At 60.2% G+C, this 12,358-nt stretch overlaps 6 protein-coding genes across 6 annotated transcripts; 4 read left to right on the top strand and 2 right to left on the bottom strand.

Annotated features, from left to right (window-relative positions):
• Positions 1-1,181: 1,181 nt before the first annotated feature.
• LOC62_03G003595 (uncharacterized protein) lies at positions 1,182-2,105 on the top strand (the record flags this gene model as incomplete). Its single annotated transcript, XM_062770132.1, has 1 exon — positions 1,182-2,105. One exon carries the CDS (start codon positions 1,182-1,184, stop codon positions 2,103-2,105), a length of 924 nt encoding a protein of 307 aa, XP_062626116.1.
• A 412-nt stretch (positions 2,106-2,517) lies between these two features.
• LOC62_03G003594 (uncharacterized protein) lies at positions 2,518-4,439 on the bottom strand (the record flags this gene model as incomplete). The annotated part of the gene is made up of 4 exons (XM_062770131.1): positions 2,518-3,193; positions 3,242-3,443; positions 3,705-4,252; positions 4,306-4,439. The coding sequence occupies 4 exons, from the start codon at positions 4,437-4,439 to the stop codon at positions 2,518-2,520; spliced, it is 1,560 nt and encodes a 519-aa protein (XP_062626115.1).
• Positions 4,440-5,002: 563 nt separating this feature from the next.
• Positions 5,003-5,814, bottom strand: LOC62_03G003593 (uncharacterized protein; the record flags this gene model as incomplete). The annotated part of the gene is made up of 3 exons (XM_062770130.1): positions 5,003-5,019; positions 5,078-5,628; positions 5,681-5,814. 3 exons carry the CDS (start codon positions 5,812-5,814, stop codon positions 5,003-5,005), a joined length of 702 nt encoding a protein of 233 aa, XP_062626114.1.
• Positions 5,815-7,086: 1,272 nt separating this feature from the next.
• On the top strand, positions 7,087-8,349 carry LOC62_03G003592 (uncharacterized protein; the record flags this gene model as incomplete). The annotated part of the gene is made up of 2 exons (XM_062770129.1): positions 7,087-7,337; positions 8,115-8,349. The coding sequence occupies 2 exons, from the start codon at positions 7,087-7,089 to the stop codon at positions 8,347-8,349; spliced, it is 486 nt and encodes a 161-aa protein (XP_062626113.1).
• Positions 8,350-9,582: 1,233 nt separating this feature from the next.
• Positions 9,583-10,302, top strand: LOC62_03G003591 (uncharacterized protein; the record flags this gene model as incomplete). Its single annotated transcript, XM_062770128.1, has 1 exon — positions 9,583-10,302. One exon carries the CDS (start codon positions 9,583-9,585, stop codon positions 10,300-10,302), a length of 720 nt encoding a protein of 239 aa, XP_062626112.1.
• A 795-nt stretch (positions 10,303-11,097) lies between these two features.
• Positions 11,098-12,303, top strand: LOC62_03G003590 (uncharacterized protein; the record flags this gene model as incomplete). Its single annotated transcript, XM_062770127.1, has 3 exons — positions 11,098-11,250; positions 11,324-11,671; positions 11,728-12,303. Exons 1-3 carry the CDS (start codon positions 11,119-11,121, stop codon positions 12,301-12,303), a joined length of 1,056 nt encoding a protein of 351 aa, XP_062626111.1. The 5' UTR covers positions 11,098-11,118.
• Between the last annotated feature and the right edge of the window lie 55 nt (positions 12,304-12,358).

Genomic DNA, 12,358 nt, shown 5'->3' with positions numbered 1-12,358 from the left:
GACAAGAGCCGAGCCGGTGCCCCGATGTTGTCTATGCCTTCGCACCTCGATATACGCCATAAGTACCGAGGTCCATCAATAGTAGCGAGCGCTTCAAATGTCCACGTCGCGCAAGGGTGGCGGTGTACAGTTCGTCCACGTTGTGTTATGGCGCAATAGGCCCGATAGACGCCGACCCATAGCAAAGCGGACGGCAAGCCGATGCCGCTCACCCAAACACGACGTCGATATCCGTCCGGCCTGGAGGAGCCCATCCACACATGATCGCAATCCACACATGGTCGCAGCGTGATCGTCTGTACAGTGATGCGCAAGGTCCGCCAGGTGCAGACCGTGAGCGGTGCACGGTCAGAGGCACCCACCACCAACCCAAGCTTCATTTGTGCGATGATAAAACAGCCAGCGGCAGAACCCACTATTACGTCTTGGCGTCAGCCGCTAGCTCGATGACATCGGCGCTGGAAACGCTCCAGCGAGCCAGCAGCCGGAGCCACGCGCCGTCGAGATGTCCGTCTCCGCGTCAAGCTCGCGCTGCTGCGGCGTCAGGCGCGCGGCGCCGCCAAGGGTCCGTCGACCAATGTAGGCATGCAGTGTGCGTTTCCTGGGTCTTGTCAGCGTCGAGCGTCTCCTGGTGCCTGATCTTCAAGCGATATCGAGCCCCCCCACATTCTCCAAGCCCTCCCCCTCCAAGCGACATGCTCTGCCCCTGGTACAAGGCGTCATAGGCCGCCCGCACCTTGCCCCTCCCTCTGCTTGTGCCCGTCTGCCGCCCTCCGCACCCCCCCACATTCTCAAACTGCCCCGTGCCGCAGACACCGTCGCCGCCGCCGCCGCCTTTGACCCACTCCCCGCCGGCCCGGATCGCCATCTACCGCTTCAGACTACCGAGCCTTGGCTTGCCCACCCCAGTGTCAGAGGCATGCCCATCGTCCCCATCTGACCACAACCACATCCCTCTCACGTCCTTATCCCATCAGTGACTTACATCACCTCGCATCCATCTCTCTTGAACGCTTCTCGCAACCGATAACAACCGTAAGTCGCTTCTCGTTAGTGCCAAGCCAAGCTCACGCCCACGTTCGTGCCCCTTGCCTCGCTACCGTATCTCGCCTCTCGGCTCACCCCCTATATCATCCTCGCCGCTCATCTTTCCCTCCCATCCACACCCACCAGACTCCAAAATGTTCAAGCGCAAGTCCAAGACTGGAACCTCGCCTGTCGCGTCCACCGGCTCCGCCCTCGCCGGCCTCAACTTCAAGGGAGCTGGTGGCTCCAAGGCCGCGGCCGCACCCACCACCTCGGCGCGTCCGTCGTGGAACACGTCGCTGGCACCCGACGCGAAGGGCTCGGCGAACGCTCCGTTCCCCGCCCGTGAAGGCGTTGCCTTCCTCGACTGCCGCGTCTCGCTCGCCCCGCAAAAGGAGCTCGGCTTCCTCCTCGTCGCACTTGGCAAGGCCAACATTCGTCCCGTCCTCGTCCCCTCCGTCCTCAAGATTGTAGGCACAACAATCAAGGAGAAGGGCAAGCACGGAGTCCTTGGTGACCGTGCCGTTGTCGAGCAGCACATCAAGGCTGCGCTTGATTCCGTCGGAGCCCCCGCCAACATTGTCGCCGACTTCAACCCAGCGCTCGACATGTCGTGGATCGACGAGAAGCGGTACGAGCTCCCCGCCAAGGTCGAGGAGAACATCTGGCTCGCCCTAGTCAATGGAATCGACGAGAAGCCAGGCAACGGCACGCTTGAGAAGGCGGGCAAGGCGCCCAATGGCAAGCAGACGCCCGAGGCCGCCAAGCAGACGTCGGATCGTCTTACAATCATCAACGAGATTGTCAGCGTGTGCAACAACACTAAGGGTCCTCACCTTCTCTTCACGACCGACTCGGTCATCGAGTCGTCCGCGGTGGCCGACTTTGGCGGCCCCGACCTTGGCTGCACCGTCTTTGACATGGACCGTGTCGCAACCCTCGGTCTCAAGTCGACGGCTGACGGCGACGCCGCTGTCCAGCGACTTCTCACCAAGGTGCAGCAGGGTCTCGGCACCAGCCCCGCGCCCGTCGCCCCCAGGCAGTTTGCGTCATACGACCTCGCGCCCGACGAGGCATGAGGTGTGAAGTCGCGAGCGTCGCACCATACCCGTTTCCCGACACGCGGTTCAGCAGTGTACCAGTTGTATAGACATGGTGTTAGGGAGTGCCGTAAGTGGGAGGCATGCTGACAAGGTGTTGACAAGGTGTGCCGGTGGGCTCCACCGCGTGCACACTCACTCACTCACTCTTACGGTACGCGGTGTCAGCTCTGTGCTGTGCACGCGTCCAAGCAACCCGACACCACGCATGCCATCGTGCTGGCTGGGCGGCTTGGGGTTGAGGTCACGGCGGGGGGTTAGGGCTTCAATGTCCGCTGTTCAGGTCCCAGCACAATCGTATACATTGCTGAGGTTGAAGTTTCTACTGAGCTTCCCTGGTCGAAGGGGGTAGTGGTCGATGGCGGGGCAACTCAAGCGGAAGCTGACGCTGTCAGCCGAGCGCACAAGTGAGCAACTCACCCTTGGCCGTTTGGATAAGCTTCTTGAAGTTGACTTGGAGCTTATGCGTGTCTTTGCGGGAGGTCGCCCATGCGCGGTCGAGGGCCCAGAGGTATGGGTGGGGGATGAGGGAGGAGAACCTGAATGGCAGCTGACGAGGGTCGAAGCAATAACCTGTCCCATACTTCCAGCCTTCCTCACCCTCGTCGTCCTCCTCATCCTCATCCTCATCCTCGTCGTCGTCGTCGTCCTTGTCGTCGTCCTCGTCCTCGTCCTGGTCCTCGGCCTCGTCTCCATCCTTGTCGGCGTCCTCATCCCTCTCCCATTTCAGATGAAGGTCGCACTCCATGGAGGCCACGCAAAAGTTAATGTCATCGGCGGCGGCTCCGATCATGAAGGCATAGATACCAGTCGCGTAAGCCTGTGGCGGGAACTCTACCATGGTGCGTCGAAGCAGTACCTTGAGCATGGATTGACAGTCGTACTTCTTGAGGAATTGGACAAGCTTGACGGTCGATACAGTGTAGACGTTGGGATCTTCCTCAAGGTCGCCTGTGGTGACGAGCTGGAGAAAGCGACGAACAGTGGCTGCCTTTTCCATCGCACTGTCGGTCAGGTGTATCTCCATGGTACCGCTCGCTGTAGACAGCATGTCGCGGAAGACGGAGCTGTCGTGGTGAGCGCTCGTTTCCCAACCAAGGTCACACTTGGCTCACCTCGCGTACTGGAGGTTGTAGGTATGGGTGCGGAAGCGGACGTTGTTAGAGCTGATGATCGCGAAGTCGCCACTCGTGAAACGGCGATCGTCGACTATGGTGGGCGGGTCGGTGTTGTCGTCTTGCGGCATGGTGATGTGTGTGGTGATAAGAGTAAAGTTGAGTAGAGCCAGTGGGATGGAGGAAGACGCGTTGCGCGTTGCTGGTCGGGTGGAGGATCGGCGCTGTGCCCCTCGCGCCGCACCCCACGCCGGCAACTACCGACTTGTGGCAGGCTGGCATCACATAGGCGGCACTCCTTTCCCAATGGTCGGTGATGTATACAACATATTCATCTCACAGCAACACTACAGGGTTATCGAGAGCTGGGCAGCAAGCCAAGGCTCGCTCGTTCATCGGGAAGCATCACGGGCTGCGCCTCATCAGTATGGAAAGCCACCAACCGGGCAGGGCGAGCACTCACCCTTGGCCACCTTGAGCATCTGGACGAACGTCTTGGAAAGGGCAGACGGGTCGTCCTTGCACGTGAGATATGTGCGTTCCAACGCCCAGAGGTATGGTCCTGGAATGAGGCGCCACATGTCATACGGCATGGCTTGAGAGTTCCAGATGCTGACCTCAACGTGAAAGCTGCAACTGTCGTCCACTTCACCGTCGTCGTCATCCGCCGACCAAGAGCCGTACGAGCCAAACTCAACAACGAATTCGCACAGCTCCTCGTTATCAAGAACGGCCCCGATTGTGAAGACGCTCAGAAAGCTTTGGTCCGGGGAGGAGAGCGGCAGGCACGCCTTCAGGCTGTTCAACAGCACCGTCTTGTGCTTTTCACAGTCGTACTTGCTTAGAAACTCGACCAGGTGTACTGTAATTTCAAGGTTGCCAGAGTCCAGGCTGCAGGTCGTAATCAACTCGAGAAAGGAGTTGAGCACATCAGCCGTCTCGATGAGGCTGTCCGTGAAGTGTAGCGCCTTGGTGCCGTTCCCGACTCCTGCCATGTCGCGAAAGGCACCACTGGGGCGAGGTCAGCCGGTCTTCCGGGAACAGCATACAGGATAGGCACGTACCCAGCGGCCTGGAGCTCGTACGTCTCGACCCAGAACCGGACATTGTCCGACGAGATGAGCTCAAAGTCACCCGTCGTCCACTTCTCGTTGTCGGTGAACGTGGCTTCCATGTTGTGGTGCGTGCTGTTTGCCATGGTGGCTGTGGGAGTTGCGAAGCGTGAGTTGGTGCAGGGAAGGTGAGTTGAGTGGAAATGCAAGAGATACCATATCGGTGTGTTAATAACGCTTCGTGTCGGTACAGGTGTCACCACGAGTTAATGATGAGGAGACAATCACTCGACTCGGTTTGATGTGGCGCGGAGAAATCAATAACAGCATGTTTGAGCGGACGTTATTGATCACTGCTCGTTGAGGACAAGCAGGACATCACCCGTGGAGACAGTCACGTCTTTGTGTTGCCATCAAAGTCGTGTGGTTCTTTGGTTAATTCTTGCGTTGCAACAAAGCGTGCAGATGTTGGTAACAATGGGATGCATCAACAATGGAGGAAATGGGTGGAATGAGGCACAGCCACCATTGTCGGTGGCAGACGCCAGTATTGCGATTCTGCTCGCCTGTGGAAAGGTGAGCGATGACCGACTGACATTATTCCGCATCATGTGCGTACCTCAGATGTCAAATCCCTGCCGATGGGTCGTGGTCTTAAAGGTGGTAGTTCACCTTGAGCAGTTGTAGAGAGGTTCACCCATCGGTGGGGTCACTCAGGCTTGTATGCTGGGAGTGTTAGTCCGTACAGTAAAGTACTGTGTGCGAGGACACAAAGTTGACGTACCCTTCGCAACCTTGAGCAGCTCACAAAACTTATCAGGGAGTTTGGCACGGTTGCTTTTAGTCATGGTCCAGGCGCGGTTGAGAGCCCAGAGGTGTGGGAGTGGGATGAGCCCAAAGGCGGAAAACGACCACGTTTGAGGGTTGAAGCAGAAGCCGTGGAGGAGGTATGATGTTGCTTCGATCGTGTCTGGTTCACCTTCTATCCAGTAATAATCCTGGTTACGTTTCAGGCTCGCGCGGCAGAGGTCCTCGTTGTCCAACACTGCACCGATGATGAAGACATGCAAAGTCGTTGTCTGGTCGTTGTCGATCAACGTTTCCTTCGTTCGTAGGATCAAGACCTTGAGCGCTGTCACGCAGTCGAATTTGAGGACGAATCGGACAAGCTTAACGGTTCCTGATACATTCCATGGAGTTGGGGCTTCATAGAGAGACCCCGCCGTGGCCAAGTGGAGAAACGCAGACACAGCGTGCCTGCCCTCGATAGCGTCGTCGGTGAAGTGAATTTCGCGGGGGCCATCGGCTGCGGTTATCATATCGCGGAAGACAACGCTGAATGAATGCATCAGTGATCCAGAATACACCATGGATTCTCCTTACTCACCTCGCCGCCTGCAGGTGGTAGCTGTCAATGCGGAAGCGGACGTTATCGGACGAGATGAGTGCAAAGTCGCCAGTCGTCCACTTGTCGTCGTCGACAATGGTGGGGGTGTCGGGGGTAGCACTGATGGAAGACATACTGAGGGGAGATGAAGAGGATGGAAGGAATGGAAAGAGAATGATGAGGTGAGAAGAATTAGTTGCACGCGTTTTGTTCACAGCCGTAGGCGAAGGGCACCGAAGTGGAGGATCGACGGGTGAGGGCCTCGCCCCTTGCGCCACGCCCAGACACTTATTGTGCTCGCTTCTCTGGCACAGTATGCACAGAGGCCGATCCATAGGGTGTGTCTGTCGGGGAGTGACGGCTGGCACAGCGCCCGCACACACCGCCACGACGCCCAGGGCAATGCGACGACGCCTCTCACGTACCGCAGGCGAGCAAGTTGGGGTCCGAGACGGGTTCATGGGTCTCAAATGGACTGAGCGAATCATGCTCCGATGATTGTGAGGATTGGAACTCCGACCAGCGCCGATAGAAGCTCATGCTGTTTACTTGTGCGCATTTGGAATGAGGCAGCGCTGCAATGTGAGTGGCAGATGTTGGTGCCCGGCATTCTGGACAATGCCACCCCTGCCCGAGCCTGCTGCAGGGAGGTAAGAGGCCACCATGTGGCTTCATGTCCTTAACTGACCCTGCCACCTGTCTTCATACGTAGACACCATGTTGCGAGCTTCCCTCCAACAAAGTCAGTTGGATTGGGTGATTGAGCGCAGCACCGCTTTGCAATGTGGCACCCTGTCCAATCCGGGATTGAAAGCTGGCACGTGAACGATGGGCTACCATGGTGTCACCTCATCGCAGACCACGGCGAGATCGCGCGCGAGGCTACTTGAGCACCAGTACAGCGGGCACACTGCCCGTTCTGAACTGCCACATGCGGTGCGGCAGACCATTGTTGAGCGCGGCTGTAGCGATGGTAGGATAGTGCGACGGCGCGGAATTGTACCTGACCCGCCGACCCCGACTCTGCTTTTCGGGTGGCGTCCCCCCCCCCCGGGCCAACGACGGGTAGATGGTTCCGAACCTTACATTACCTTACTCTTGAGAGGCATATGCATGTGAGCTGTAGCGGGAGTCAGAGACAAGGTTCCGCCAGAACGACCTATGGCCTGCATACAGTATCACTGTGTGCGGGCCGGAAAGTACGGGTTAGGGAGAGCTCCAGCGTGTGGTCAGCTTTGGTCACTCCCTTCCCTCACCCGCGATGGCTAGGGTCGCGCGCAGCGATTCTAGCAGGCCAGAAAGGGATAAAGACGGTCTGTTCGCCTCGACCTGGCCCCCATGTCCCCCAGCTTTATTATCCCTAAGCACACCCAAGCCAACCTCGGCACACTCCCAGCCCCAGCACAATGAAGCTCGTCGCCCTCGTCACCCTCCTCACCTTGGCGGGTCATGCCGCAGCTGCGCCGGCGCCCTTCGCCGACGTCCCGGGCGTGCAGCAGAGAGATGTCGAGGCGCCCAACGACGCGCTGGACGCTGCCGAAAGGTACCTCCGCGAGGCCCTCGCCACCCTCTCGGGCAGCGACAGCGACCACGAAGAGCGCAGCACCCTTGCTCAGAAGCGCGGCAAATCCATTTCTCAGGACCAGTTGGACCGCCTGTGGGCCATCATTAATGGTCTCCAAGGTGGACAAGGGTCGCAGGGCACGTCTGGCGCAGGCGGAAAGGACTCCAAGAGCGGGGAAGGGTGGTAGCCTGGAGAGAGGTGTTCTCGGGGTGGAATAAAAGGAGGAAGGAGTCGAGCTTGCGACTGTCACCCGCTCGGAGCGTCTGGGCCGGATGTACGCATAAGCGTCATTTGCATTGGACCAGGGTGTGGCGCAAGGGTTCTAGAACCCCGCACTAGTTTCTCAAGTGCCACCCACCTTCACGACCGTAGCTATGTATGGGCGACGGCAAGTCGGAGTAACGGAATATACGACTTGGGGTCGCCATGCCAACGACCCGTGTGAACTGGGGTACGGCTAAAGTGTCACTGCCGGGTGCAGCGTTCGAAGTTGGAGCGGCTTCCGCTCCCCATGTACCGCTAGGTGTGGCGCTACTGCACGCTACAACGACGCCAACCTGCCCCCCAGGCATAGCGGCGCGTCTCCACGTCGCCTGTGATGGCAGACGGTTACAGCCCTTCAGGCGTCTCCCCCAGCAATTCTAGTGGGGCAGAAGAAATAAAAGGCGCCTGTATGTCCAGGGAATCGCGTCTGTTTCTTGGTTACATACCAACCGCCTCAAGCGCTCACCGAGACACATTCAACTCCTCCATGAAGGTCATCGCACTTGCCACCCTCCTCGCCTTGGTTGGCTCCGCAGCAGCGGCACCCGCTCCTGTCGCCATCGTTCAAGCCCCCACCACCGAGCCCGACAGTCTCCACATCGCCAGTGCCGCGCTTGCCACTGTCGAAGAGTACCTCCGCGACGCGCTCGCGACGATCGAGAGCCGCGATGCCACGGGCCAGGGGCAGGGCCGGGAGGCGCGCGGCGTCTCCCCTCGGAAGACGGTCCAAGAGATGGTAGAGGAAATCGCCAACATCATCAAGGCGAACAAAGGTAACCCCTGGGCTGGAACTGGTGGAACCGGGGCCTCCGGTGGCTCCGGTGGCAGCAAGGGCTGGTAGCCTGAGGAGAGGAGCTGTGGGGACGGAACAGAGTGTAGCAACGAGGGGGGGGGGACACATGCTCGCTGCTGTTGGTAATCGCTTTCTGGTAGCAGCCGGAATGGATGCACATACATGGGCCATTGGCTCGGACCAGGTGTTATTGAACGTAGCTCGCGGGCTCTTTGAACGCCGCCCAAGCGCCATATGGACTCTCCAGGATATGGACTCTCCAGGAGGAGAGATTACGCGATTGAAATGCGTGGCACGATACGAAAGTGACGGCCTCTGCCTGAAACCTCCGTTCCCCTCATGTTAAGGCATAAAGTGTTAACGCATAAAGCTGCCCTGGTTGTTGTCCTATGCCTGTTGACTACAACCGCTTCCCGTTAAATCAAGGCTGGTACCTTGGTTCTAGAAGGCAACGCATTGACGCCTGCTTTCTGGCAGTCCGTTTTTTGCGGCATTGTGGCGGTGCGACATTCAGAAGTTCAGGTCCACTTCTTCCCGTAGTATCCAACAACACAACACGCCGAAGCTGAGTGCCGAGTCCACTAGCCCATTGCACACACTTTAGGTTAGCGGAGGTTGTGTACCTCGTCGCTCAGGTCCATCCTCCATTATCCGCAGCAAAGGCACTGGAGGAATCGCTCTCGAGCAGTCCGACATCAACCTGTGAGATACGATCACCCTTGGTCTCGAATACCCCGACGTCGCATGCTGTTATGCTGAAGCTTAAACGTATCGTCTCGTGATCCCGGTACCTTGGTTCCTCATTCTGCAACATGTAGAGGGGTTGAAACTGGCCGGGGAAGTCCATACCGTGGACTGACATGGCGGGGGGAGATGGTCATCACCTGGGTGTCGGGTGGCCATCTCCCCCTCCCCACTATTGATGGGCGCTGCCTCACACCTCCCCGGTTCCTTTGAATGAACATGGCCTTTGATACTGGGGTCGGTGTTGACAGCTCCTGTCAAGGGGAGAGGGCGGATCAGCACCCTCGTCGTTGTGGCCGGCATCGGAGCGGAGAGGCTACCTTCCCGTGCGTTCGGAATGGTAGCCGTGGTGCTCGTCTTTCCTGTGAGGAACACTGGGGCTGGTGTAAGATGCTCTCTCGTGCTAGGTGATGGCTCTGGTGGTCTCGGCGGCTCTCAGAACAGCATAAAAGGCGGCTCGTCGGTCCCGTCCCACTCCACTCAGCGAGTTCCAAGTTCAACCAACAACACCAGCGAATCAACAAAGCCCTACACACAATGAAGCTCGCCGGTGCTCTCGCCCTCCTTGCTATCGCAGGTCACGTTACGTCAGCCCCTATCCCCGAATCGGACGGTGTGGCTCTCCAGCAGCGGCAGGCAGCCGACGTGGTGCTCATCGAACGCGACGGTGCTGCCGACGACCAGCGCGTTGTCGACAATAACCTAAACGACTTTGAGGACGAGGATGGCCAGATTGAAGGCGCCAACTACGGCGACGTTACCAATTTTGTCCGCCAGATCCTTGAACTCGAGGATCTTGATGATACCGATCAAGACATCGCTTCGAGGTCCCTTGACACGGGCGAAGGGGAAGCCGGCAGCTGGGTCAACGAGGCCCTCGCCATCATCGCTCGAGACGCTGATGACCTTAATGTTGAGGTCATTCGCTCGAGTGAGGACAAGAACGAGGCGCGTTCGAAAGTCAAAGGAGCGTTCAAGAATTTTGGGCATGGAATCAAAGGAGGGTTCAAGAAGGTTGGGAGTGGCTTCAAGAGGGATGGGGGTGGCGTCAAGGCTGGCGTCAAGGCCGGCTTTAAGTCTGGCGTCACGTCTGGCGTCAAGGCTGGCGTCAAGGCTGGCGTCAAGGCTGGCGTCAAGGCTGGCGTCAAGTCCAACGCGCGCAAGTTCGATTCGAGGAGTCTGGTGCGTATCGACAAGCCCGAGATCCGTGGCCTGTCCGAGGTCATGCATGCCCTAGGCCCCGGAGGCTCGACCTAAAGTCATGCCCAGGACCCAAAGTCACTGCCGAAGGTGATCCTTAAGGGAGGTCGAAAGCGACTGGTGACTGCTCGTCGTCAATGGCAAGTCGGGCGGCGACAGTACGCTCCTCCGGCGACGATGTAATAGTACATGAGAGCTGAAGGGGGCCGCCCGCTGCCTGTCGACGCAGTGGTGAAATGGCTCAACTATGTAGTCTTTGGATGGAAGGCAGAGCTGGTTTGTCTTGCTTGCTCTTGTCAGCCAAAGGCCGTGCACCGAGGCACAGCCGGATCGACAGGGCCGGGGCTCCGCAGGCTGACGTTGGTGAAGCTCGAGTTGGGCGACAACCTAGCTTGTAGCCGCCACAATGCATGCTTGGCCTCGCAGCCAGGGCGGGCCCCTTGCAGCCAGTGTTGCTTGCTCCCACGGAGATCTCCCCCCTACATACTCCCCCTCCCTCTCGCTTGGAATCCGTCGACCCGTCGTCTGGCGTGTTCCAAATGTTATTCGTGTCACCGTTTGTTAGCCGCTGACGTGTTGCCAAGACAAGCAGAATTGTCCCGTTTCAGCAATCTGGTTGGTTGACAGCCACGCTGGCGATCGAAATGAGGACACTAACAACGACTGCTGCCTGCCTGGCGACGGGCCGGGCGAGACGACCTGCCTGCCAGGGCGGAACGGCGCGTCACCAGCGTCCCTTGCCTACTTACCGTGACGTGCAGCTGCAGGCAGTCTGCCTCCCACCCTCTCGGGTACTTCAGCAACCCGTCACCTCTGTTTCCACTGTTTCGTTTCCACCTCTACCACCCCCCACCCCCCCATCCATCCACAACAATGGCAGACGTAAAGCAGGCCGCGGCCACCGCAGACAAGGACCTCCCCCAGCCGTGGGTGCGCCAGTGGGACGACCGGTACAACTGCTTCTTCTACATCAACCCGGAGACCAACCCCCCGACGACGCAGTGGGTGAGTGCAGCGAGCGGCGACGCGAGGGAGGCGTGTCCATCCCCTTCTCTTGCCACCCAGCTCACGCCCCCAGAACCACCCGGGTAACGCCGAGGGCGAGGTGCACGCCGAGCAGCTCGTCGCTGTCCCCGTCATCGCGGCCGTGGCCGAGGGCGGCGCCGTGGGCGGCGACGACGGCCCGGGGCCCGTCAAGAACCGCGCGTTCAACCCCGACGACCAGGGCCCCGACTTTGATCCGAGCGAGGTGAAGAACAAGGCCGGCCTCAGCTCGCTCCTCGGCGCCGCGATGGGCGGCGGAGGCGGCGGCATGGGCGGCGGCGGGGCCGGTGCGCTCGGCGCGCTCATGGGCGGCGGCGGCGGTAGCGGTGGTGGTGCGGGCGCCGCGATGGCCGGCATGCTCCTCCAGCAGCTCATGTCGTCGGTACGTTGTTGATCTGTCTGTCTCCCTCGGTGCGATCGCTGACAGACACGCCGCAGGGCCGCACCCAGTCGGGCTACTCGCACTCGATGGGCCCGCCCCCGTCCCAGTTCTCGTCCTTCTCCGGCGGCGGAATGGGCGGCGGCGGCGGCTCGGGCGCGCTCCTCTCGGCCCTCATGGGCGGAGGCATGGGCGGCGGCGGCGGCTTTGGCGGCTCGTCGGCCTTCGGCGGCCTCTCGGGCGGCGGATACCCCGGCGGCGGCAGCTCGCCCTTCGGCGGCGGCCTGATGGGTGGCGGCATGGGCGGCGGCGGTGGCGGCGGCGGCCTGCTTGAGGCTCTGATGGGCGGCGGCGGCGGCGGCGGCTTCGGTGGTGGCGGCGGTGGATACGGCGGCGGAAGCTCCGGCGGCGGCAAGTACGGCCGCGACGACGGCGGCTACGGCGGTGGTGGAGGCGGCGGCGGCGGCCTCGCTGACCTGCTCGGCGGCGGCGGCGGCGGCGGTGGAGGCTTCGGCGGTGGTGGTGGCGGCTTTGGAGGCGGCGGTGGTGGGTTCGGCGGCGGCGGCGGCGGCGGCGGCAACTACGGCGGTGGCCAGGGCCAGGGCCGCAGGACCGACAACGACGACACCTTCTAGCCTGCCTGCCTCGCTCTCTGTCCAACCTCTGTAGCAGCTAAGCCCTGTAGCAGCT

Source organism: Vanrija pseudolonga, chromosome 3 (assembly GCF_020906515.1).
Source record: "Vanrija pseudolonga chromosome 3, complete sequence".
Classification (NCBI taxonomy): domain Eukaryota; kingdom Fungi; phylum Basidiomycota; class Tremellomycetes; order Trichosporonales; family Trichosporonaceae; genus Vanrija; species Vanrija pseudolonga.
The sequence above is the reverse complement of the archived record's forward strand: the minus strand, read 5'-3'. Positions and strand labels throughout refer to the sequence as shown.